The sequence below is a fragment of the Chrysochloris asiatica genome, unplaced genomic scaffold (assembly GCF_000296735.1).
Source record: "Chrysochloris asiatica unplaced genomic scaffold, ChrAsi1.0 scaffold00268, whole genome shotgun sequence".
Lineage (NCBI taxonomy): Eukaryota > Metazoa > Chordata > Mammalia > Afrosoricida > Chrysochloridae > Chrysochloris > Chrysochloris asiatica.
Genome location: NW_006408786.1, coordinates 1,888,519 through 1,898,547, shown reverse-complemented (window position 1 = coordinate 1,898,547; position 10,029 = coordinate 1,888,519). Strand labels below are relative to the sequence as shown.

At 46.6% G+C, this 10,029-nt stretch overlaps 2 protein-coding genes across 2 annotated transcripts in view; both read right to left on the bottom strand.

Moving 5' to 3' along the window:
* IL27RA (interleukin 27 receptor, alpha) overlaps positions 1-7,202 on the bottom strand; it is a 24,119-nt gene extending 16,917 nt beyond the window's left edge. The window contains exons 1-4 of the mRNA XM_006874316.1: positions 7,103-7,202; positions 6,621-6,738; positions 4,689-4,846; positions 4,451-4,611 (exon numbers count right to left, since the gene is read on the bottom strand). Of these exons, the coding sequence (XP_006874378.1) occupies positions 4,451-4,611; positions 4,689-4,846; positions 6,621-6,738; positions 7,103-7,202 (537 nt within the window). The remainder of the gene's footprint in view (positions 1-4,450; positions 4,612-4,688; positions 4,847-6,620; positions 6,739-7,102) is intronic.
* A 704-nt stretch (positions 7,203-7,906) lies between these two features.
* Positions 7,907-9,636, bottom strand: RLN3 (relaxin 3). Its single transcript, XM_006874281.1, has 2 exons — positions 9,447-9,636; positions 7,907-8,145 (listed from the first exon to the last, which is right to left on the bottom strand). Exons 1-2 carry the CDS (start codon positions 9,634-9,636, stop codon positions 7,907-7,909), a joined length of 429 nt encoding a protein of 142 aa, XP_006874343.1.
* Positions 9,637-10,029: the final 393 nt, after the last annotated feature.

Genomic DNA, 10,029 nt, shown 5'->3' with positions numbered 1-10,029 from the left:
CATGGAAGAAATGAGGAAGTCAAAGAGTTGAATGGGAAAGGTCAAAGGTAGCTCTCGAGAAGACGGTCAAGTACTACAATGAAATGTACATTGTTTGAGCTGAAAGAACCAAAGAAAAATTCAAGTCCGGCCTTGAATCTTGAAGGATTCTATGGGCAAAATGGAGTCCTGGTGTGGTGCTGTGGGTTAATGCGCTAGACTGCAAAGTTGGTTTGAACTGCAAGGTCGGTGGCTCAAGCTCACCAGCTACTCCTCAGAAACCCTATACAGAGTCACTATGGGTCAGAACTGACTCGACAGCACTTAACAACAACAACATGGGCAAAATAATGGATAATGCAGAAATAACAAAATAAGATGGAAGGAATATGCAGTCACTGTACCAAAAAGAATTGGTTGATATTTAGTCATTTCAAGAGATACCATATGGTCAAGAACCAATGGAACTGAAGGAAGAAGTCCAAGCAGCAATGAAGACATTAGCAAAAATTAAAAAAAAAACCCAAATCTCCAGGAATTGACAAAATTTACATTGAAATCTTTCAACAAACTGATGTAGTACTGGATGCGCTCACTTGTCTATGCAAAAAAAAAAATGGCCACCCTACTGGGAGAGAGCCATATTTGTGCCCATACCAAAGAAAAGTGATCCAATAGAACACAGAAATCATCGAGTAATATCACTAATATCACATACAAGTAAAATTTTGCTGAAGATAATTCAAAAATGGTTGCAGGAATACATTGACAGGGAGCTGCCAGAAATTAAGCCAGATTCAAAAAAGGACATTGTTATTGTTGTTAGGTGCTGTCAAGTCTGCTATGACACATAGCAACGCTATGCACGGGAGAACGAAACGCATGCCCTGTCTGTGCCAACCTCACAATTGTTATACTTGAGTCCATTGCTGCTGCCACTGTGCCAATCCATCTCACTGGGGAAAAGGACATGGAAGGAGGGATATCATTGCAGGCATCAGCTGGATATTGGCTGAAAGCAGAGAAGGCTAGAAAGATGTTTACTTGTACTTTATTGACTTTGCAAAGGAATTCAACTATGGTTAATATTGCAAAAACGATATTCCAGAACACTTAATTGCCTAAGGAGACTGTACATCAAGAGACAATCGTTCAAATAGAACAAGGGGATACTGTATGGTTTTAAATCAGGAAATGTGTGAGTCAGGGTTGTATCCTTTTATCATACTTATTCAATCGGTATGCTGAGCAAATAATCTGAGAAACTGGATTATATGGAAAAGAATGTGGCATCAGGATTGGAGGAAGAGTCAGTAACAACCTGCAATATGCAGATGACACAACCTTGCTTGCTGAAAGCAAAGAGGACTTGGAAATACTTACTGATGAAGATCAAAGTTACACCCTTAATTCTGAATTTCACCTTAATGTACAGAAAATGAAAATCCTCACAACTGGACCAATAAATAACATCATGATAGATGGAGAAAAGACTGAAATTGTTAAATACTTCAATTTGTTTGGATCCTCAATCAATGTTCATGGAAACAGCAGTCAAGGAATGCTTTAGGCAAATCTGTTGCATAAGGCATCTTTAAAGTGTTTAAGAGCAAAGATGTCAGCCTGAAGACTAAGGTGTAACTGACCCAAGCCATGGTATTTTCAATTGCCTCATATGCATGAGTCCTGGTGTGGGGCTGTAGGATAAACACTGGACTGCTAACCACAAAGGTTTGCAGTTCAAATCCACCAACTGCTTTCATGAAACCCTGTGCAGGGTCACTATGAGTTGGAACCATCTAGAAGGCACTTAACAACAATATATGCATGTGAGCATTGGACAATAAGGAAGACCATAGAAGAATCCATGCATTTGAATTATGGTGTTGGTGAAGAATACTGAAAGTATCATGGACTGCTGCTAAAAGAACAAACAAATGTGTCTTGGAAGAAATATAGCCAGGATGCTCCTTAAGAAGCCAGGATGGCAAGACTTCATCTCTCATACTTTGAACATAGTATCAGGAAGGACCAATCCCTGGAGGACATCATGTTTAGAAAGTGGAGGGTCAGAGAAGAAGAGAAATACTCCGACAAGATGGACTGACATGGTGGCAGCAACAATGGGTGCAAACCTAACAAGTGTGAGAATGGGCAGGACTGGGCAGTGTTTCCTTCTGTTGTGCATAAGGTCACTATGAGTTGGAACCAACTTGATGGCACCTAACAACAACAATAATAGCATGGATTATAATCAGGGAAGGTATGTATCAGGGTTGTATCTTTTTACCGTATTTATTCAGTCTGTATGTTGAGCACAGAATCCAAGAAGCTCAGTTATATGAAGAAGAATGCAGCATCAGAAAGAAGACTCATGAACAACCTGCGATATACAGATTGACAACTTTGCTTGCTGAAAGTGAAGAGGACTTGAAGCACTTACTGATGAAGCCCAAGGACTATACTCTTCAGTACAGATTACAACTCAATGTAAAGAAAACAAAAATCCTCACAACTGGACCAAGAGATAACATCAAGATAAACAGAGAAAAGACTGAAGATGTCAAGGATTTCATTTTGCTTGGCTCCACAATCAATGCCCATGGAAGCAGCAGTCAAGAAAACAAATGACGTATTGCATTGGGCAAATCTGCTGCAGAAGGCCTCTTTGAAGTATTCAAGAACAAAGATGTAACTTTGAGGACTAAGCTGGGTCTGACTCAAGTCATGGCATTTTCATTTGCTTCATGTGCATGTGAAAACTGACCACCAGAGAAGGAAGATGGGAGAATCGATGCATTTGAATTACAGTGTTGCCAGAAAAACAAATCTGTCTTGGAGGGAGTACAACCACAATGCTCTTTAGAAACAACCATGGTGAGACTTTAATCTCACGTTCTTTAGACACGTCATCAGGAGGGGCCAGTCCCTGGAAAAGGACATCCTGTTTGGTAAAACAGAGGGTAAGGAAAAAAGAGGAAGACCCTCAATGAGATGGATTGACAATGAACTCACACAGAACAGCTAATGAATTGGAAACAACTCTCTGGCACCAAACAGCACAGAACAGTCAGATACCAAAGTGTGCATCTACCACTGCTCGAAATTGCATGAATAACCACAATGACAATTGCAGTGACTCTGCTCTTTCTTGTGGTATTTTGTGTAGAGAACTGTGACTAAGGCAGCCGGTCATCTCTAATATCCATTCTTCCCATCTTTGGAAACAGAACCCCTAAGTCATTAGCGGAGAATATGGCTGCCCAGAATAAAGACAACGTTTCGCAACCTCCCTTGAAGTCAAGTGAGGCCATGTGACTACTTTCTGTCCAATCAGAGATGAAAGGAAGTGATGTATAAGATTTCCAGTGTGTGCCTTTAAAATGAATGGGAAAGTCCCCTTAACCCTAGATCAAGTTGCCTTTTGCTGTTTTGCTGTGTGATGTTGGAAAAGTTGCTTAACTTTTCTGAGGTTCAGCTACCTTAACTATAAAACAAGAGTTCTTAAAAACAGCTATCCTTACTGAGTACGTAGCTCAGACCCTGATATGCACTGTGCTTAGACGGTGTCAACTGCTTTTATTATTTTTGAGTGTTTATAGAAAGATGAAGCTTGCTACTCCCGTAAGGATTTACACCCTCGGAAACCCTGTACAGAGTCGCTATGGGTCGGAACCGACTCAAAGGCACTTAACAACAACAACAATTAGAAGCCAGGCCCTGCTCCTCATCTGTAAAATGGGGAGATGGAAAATGTACTTGCCTCAAAGAGTTTTTGCAAGGATTTACTGGCGATAGCCTAGAACAGTGTCTGGTCTGACACATAGTACATGCTTTCTACATGTTTGCTGTTGTTACAGGGCGTCCCCAATTTAGGATGTACTTGAGTAATGATGAACAACACTTAACAACTGTCCTATTTTTTTTTATCTTATCGTTAGTAATATGTGCTACGTACTGTGTTTTAGCATGTAATTTGCTGATGTTACCGTTCTCAGTTCTCAGGTAATGTTCCCAAGCCCCAAAGATAAAGATACAATTTATAGATAAAAGGCAATAATAATGAAAACTAAATAATAATAATAAAGAGGTATTCGACTTTTATCAGGACCAATGACAATGTGTAGTCATCAGGACTGAACACCTCCATAAGTCTGGAACTGTCTATATGATCTGAAAGTTAACTGAAGCTACTTGAAGACTTGAGGACTTTCACTCATTCATAAAAATGTTACAAGAAGTTTATTGAGTTTCTCAACGATTCCAAGTAGAATTTGAGTTGTGATTGCATAGAATGCACAGATTGCTTGAGGGAAAATTTTTTAGTTGAAGGAGACATGCACCTCTGTGCAGAAGCATGGGGCAGGGTGGGAATGAGCCCTGGGTGGCTGGATCTCTGATTTGAGAGTGATGTCCTGGCTCTGCCAGAGATGGGCTCAAGAGAACAGGGAGCCCAACCTCTGATACTCACCAGGGTCCAGGCTTCCACCTGGCATCTTCGGTAGTAGAACTGGCAGACCATGTCCTCTTGATTAGGTAGCCATGTGGGTGGGGTCCATTGGACCGTGGTCTCCATAGGCTCATCCTCTGAAAAGTGTATGTCCGGGCATAGCCACGGGGCATCCAGCTTCACTGGGGAAGGAAGAGGTCAGGGTGCATTGAGCCAAGGGCCTACAGGACCACCCTCCCCACTCAGAACACCACATTACCTCGTGTTTCCAGGTCCACAGAGATTGGGGGCCAGAGAGGCTCATCCGACTTGGCCCCCCAGATAAGGAGCGTGTCAAACTCAGTAAACTTTTCCCGTGGAATGGTCACCCAGCTCTGCCTGGTGGGCACTGCCATGACCTGGGGCCCGCTGAGATGGCTGTGGGACAAGGGGTACATTGGGCTGGACCCAGAGTCGTGATGACAAGAATCCTAGGGCTGGCAGAGTTATTTAGTATCGTGGCTGGAGCCTGTTCTGTTCGGGTTCAAATTCTAGCTCTGCTGATTTTGAGCTGTATGACATTGAGCAAGTGACTAAAGGTCTCTGTGCCTCAGTTTCTGGTAGCGTAGTGGTTACGAATCGGGCTGCGAACCTTAAGGTCAGCGGTTCGAAACTACCAGCTGCTCCGCGGGAGAAAGATGAGGCTTTCTACTCCCGTAAAGATTTACACCCTCGGAAACCCTGTACAGGGTCGCTATGGGTCGGAACCGACTCCACGGCACTTAACAACAACAACAACAAAATGAAGGCAATAAGATGAAAGGGTAAGGGAGGGGAATAAATGAAATAATAGAGTGTATTCAGAACAGCCTCAGGTGCACAATACATGTTATGTATGTATTAGTTACGGTATTTGAGCAATCAACTGTTACAGATCGAATTGTGTTTCCCCACAAAATATGTATGTTGTAAATCCTAACCTCATCCCAGTGGCTCTAATCCCATTCAGAAAGTTATTGTTTTTGTTATGTTAATGAGGCAGGAATAGTGTAAGATGTGTATCTTAAATCAATCTCTTTTGAGATAGGTGGTTGTTGTTGTTCTGTGCCATGGAGTCGGTTCTGACTCATAGAGACCCTGTACAGGAAGGGATTAAATGCAAGTTAGTAATCATAGATGGAGAAAGATAGCGTCAGAACACAAGGGACAAGGAGGCAGAAACGGAAGAGACAAGGACCTTCTTCCAGAACTGACAGAGAGTAAAAGCTTTCCCATAAAGTTGGCACTCTGAATATGGACTTCATTGTTCAATTCCAACTCATAGCGACCTTGTTTCCGTGAGGCGGTAAATCTTTTACGGGAGCTGAAAGCCTCTAGAGTAGGTACAAATCCATAAAGACAAAAGACAGATTTATAGTTTGCCAGTGGCTGCAAGGGGAGGGGGCAGCAGGGAGTGACTGCTGAATGGATATGGGGTGTCCTTTGGGGGTGATGAAAATATGTGTAACTTGATAGAGATGATAGTTGCACAACATTGTGAATGCCGTAAATGCCACTGAATTGTTCATTTTTAAGTGATTACATGTTTTGTGGATTTCACAGTATTAAAATCAATTTTAAAACAGGACCTTGCCCTCCTCTCAGCTTCCACCAGCTAAAATCAGGTCCCTCATACCCTGCTCCCACTTTTTGAGGTCACTTTTACCGTTCCCTCACTTAGCAGAAATGGATACATTTCCAGGTATGATTCATCTTTAAGGGAAGCCTCTCTCTCCGCTGGGCGAGAGCCCCAGGAGATCAAAGTTCTTTGCTTCATTCACTACTGTATCCCCAGTGCCTAAAACAGCACTGCCAAATGAACAAACGATCATTTCAGGTGTTCAGAGAAGTTAAGCTATTTGGCTAAGGTCGCACAGCACTACAAGCTGCTCCTAATGGTTAAATATGCTTTCCTTGCCAAGTGCTTAACTAGTTGAATCCTTAGAGACTCAACCCTGGAGGGCAAGTTCTATTATCATCATCACTTAATAGGAGAGGAAATAGAGGCTCAGAGAGGGGAAGTGATAAGTCCAGGAAACCTGAATTTGAAGTGCTTGAGTTTGGGGGTGGAGTGCTGGGGGCAGGACTCCTGGGTCCTCTAAACCTGAGACGCTTCCTTCATCCCCCCCTCCCTCCACTGCCTCAGTTTCCCCATGCCACTTCGCATACTCACTACTTCTGGCTCTGAAAGTGCAGCGTGGAAGGGGCTTCCGAGTCCCCCAAAGCCCTCCAGGAACAGTTCAAGTTGCCTGAGAGTCCAATTCGGTAGCACTGCATGGGACCGGGGTTGCCTAGAGATGGGGGCGAGAAGGCCCCCGGGAAGAGTCATTGCACATTCAGGACTTCTGGCAACTGTGGGGGCATCCAGCCGTCCCTTACGGAAGCGAGCGGCAGGAAGAGGCCACAGGGAGCCCCTACCCAGCTTCAAGCCGCGCTCCACCCCCGTCTCTGCCCGCGGGGAGAGCTAAACCCGCCACATCCTGTCGCTGCCACCACCCCGCTGAGCTGTTTTCCAGCTCCTTTCTTCGCAGGGGCCACGCGGTGTCCCGACCTCAGCGGTCCACTCCGCAAACTTCTGGCACTGTCTTTAACATGGAGCGTTGGAACCCGGAGCGCTGCGGTAGAGCGCCCTTCCCAGGAGCGCTCCAGACTCACCCTGGGGACGAATCCCGCTCAGCAGCAGACACAGCACAGGAAGCAGGCTTGGTTTGGGGAGCGGCCACAGGCGAAAGGGGACTGCCAGGACCCTTCGCATAGCGCCCCCAACCCCCAGTTCAGCCCAGCACCCCTCCCTCGTCTCCCTCTCTGGGTCCAGCGCCTGCGGCAGCCACGGGAAGCAGTCACCCCTTGGGGCCGCCTCCACACCTTGCGCTCAGGATCCCCGCCCCTTCCCCCCCCCCTGCTCCGGAAAGCCCCAGGCACAGTCACTGTAGAAAGGGAGTGGGGAGGCCGCCTGGGGGCGTCTTAGTCGGGGCACGAAACTTCCCTGAAACCTGCCCCAAGAAAACCAACACAAACAGAATGTAAAGTCCTTTGTAACTTTTATTATAGAGGTCGGAAAGGTTCTGCTTACTTCTCCTGTCAGTCCTCTATCCAAGGTTATGAAGCGAACCCAGATGTCTGGGTCCACAACCTTGGAGGTGGTTAGGTGGAGTTGAAGGGAAAGGGGCTGGAAGACAGGGGAAAGGCAGTAGGTTAGGGGCACAAAGGACCCCACTTAGGACTGGGCAGAGTCCAGGGCTCAGGATGGGGGACACCATTTGGTCAGGTAGGAACACAGCTTGTTCAGGACATAGGATCAAGGTAAGCTGGGCAAAGGGCAGGACTGGGGACTGCCCCAGCCTACTCTTCACAGGGGCCAGTGGTGCACTGATGATTGGCGGCATGAGGGTGGAGAAATGGTGACTACATGAGGAGATGGTGGCGCTGGGAAATCGGCCTGATATCCCAGCCCTCGGACTAGCAGAGGCTGCTGATGTCACTCTTGCTGCAGCCCCACTTGCAACAGTTGCTGGAGAGGCCAGCCAGGACGTCTCGGCCACCCCGCAGAGCCCCTGGGCTTCCTTGCCAGCTGGACTGGCTACCATAGAAGGTCTGGGGGGGTTTGGTCAGGGCCAACCACTCACTGGAGGCCACTGCCTCATCCAACTCGCCTGCCAGGCTGTCTGCATCAACTTCTGCATCTGGGAAGGTGTTCCCTGTAAAAAATGAGTTGAGTTAGCACTCAGGGTTCCTGGCTGGCTTGGAAGTTTCTCTGTTCCTGTGATACAGTCTTGTGGGTATAATGTTTCACTCCAATCAGGCCTGGATTCAAATTCCAACTCTGCCACCTGGACATACTATTCAACCCACTGAGCTTGGCTTTCCTGTCCTGTCATTTCTTTACCCTGTTGTCTATTTATTGAGGGCCTGATGGCTAAGAGCTTGCAGCCAGGCTGGTAGAACATGAATGCCGCCTCTGAGCAAGTGAATTTCTCTCTTAGTCTCAAGGTGTTTTTTGTCTGTAAAGTGAGAAAATAATACATTCTACCTTCTTGGGTTTTATAAGGAGTAAATTAGGGTGTGTGTGTGTTTGTGTTTTGTTTTGTTTGTTTTTTTTTGTGTGTGTGTGTGTGTGTGTGTTTTGTTTCAAACCACAAAGAAAACATAGAATAGTTTCTGGCATGTAACAAGCACTCTAAATAGCTTCGAAGATTTATTGGGCACTTACTGTGTGCCTGACACCATTCTAAATGCTTCTGTGGATTCATTTTCTTTTATTTTTCTCAATGTCAAAGTCATGAGATGGGGACTGTTTTTGAACCCCATTTTCTACAGAGGATGCTGAAGCCTAAAAGTGTGGAGTAAGTTGCACAAGATCACACAAGTATTAAGTTGGCCAGCAGCTATTTGAACACACATACACAAACACAATTGTGTGTCTCTCATCAACTCCCTCATCATGAACATCTAGTTTCTGCCAGGCTCCTGTCCCTGATGATGTCAAGCTTCCTGCCCACTGCCCTGTCCAGACTGTCCTTATCTGTTCTAGTTCAACTGTGCCACTGAACAGGGATTGTCCGTCCTGTTTCGCAGATGAAGGCGCTCAGAGAGGAAAAATGACTTGCTGAGGAGGGGCACCAGTTAGATGGTAGAACCTAGCCTGATACCCACCATATCCTGCATGCCACCCACTCCAGAAGGCGGAAAGCACTTATGTCATCTTCATGAACGCTGCCCCCTGGAGTGGTGTAAGCAGTTGCCCCTTTAGCACAGGCTCAGCACATAGAGACACTGAAGAACTAGCAGACTGGGCCCAATTTCTAGCTCCCAGCACAGATCCCCGTCTCTGCTTACCCATCCCCTGAACCTTGGAAGGTGGCTGATCTCTCAAGCTGCATGTATGGGGTCCAGGAGCTTTACTTCCCTGACCCCTGCCCTCAGTTCTGTTCCTGCCTCCCCAGGTCCATCTTGCCATCCCATTCTACCTCCCTCCGCTCCCACACCTGCCCAGCCTTACCCATAGCTTCATGGGTCAAGACGTCAGCCCGTCTCCACCTTGAACCCCCACAGATGAAAATGACTGCTCTGATGAACTCGCGGCCACAAAGCTTCACACCGTAGGGTGCAGCCCGGGCTTCAGCTTGCAGCCACAGCTCCCCAGCCAGCACCCACACTGCCAGCAGCAGCAGTAGCGTGCGCTTGGCCATGTTGGACAGAGGCACCTCAGACTGGGGAGAGGGCCAGCTGGCAGCTTTCTGGGGTGGTGACTACCAATACTTCTGGGCCCATTTATATCTCCTGCCTCCCCTCCGAACCCCACCAGTGTCCAAGATCTGAGTGACCTCCTTTATCTTCTCCAGCAGAGGAGAGACCAGAATGCCCCCGTCACTGCCTTGACCTTTCCCGTTCCTGGACCACGCGATAACCTTTCAAGGATAGAGTGACGTGTCCCAGCTCCCTGGCATCTTCCACACAGACAGGCAAGAAGGTCTTGATTCAGACCCAGACCTTGACCCCAGAAGTCTGGGTGAGAGGGAGCAGCCAGAACCCATGGGGCTGGGGTCCAGATCACTTCGAAAAGGATAATAATAGTAACCCAA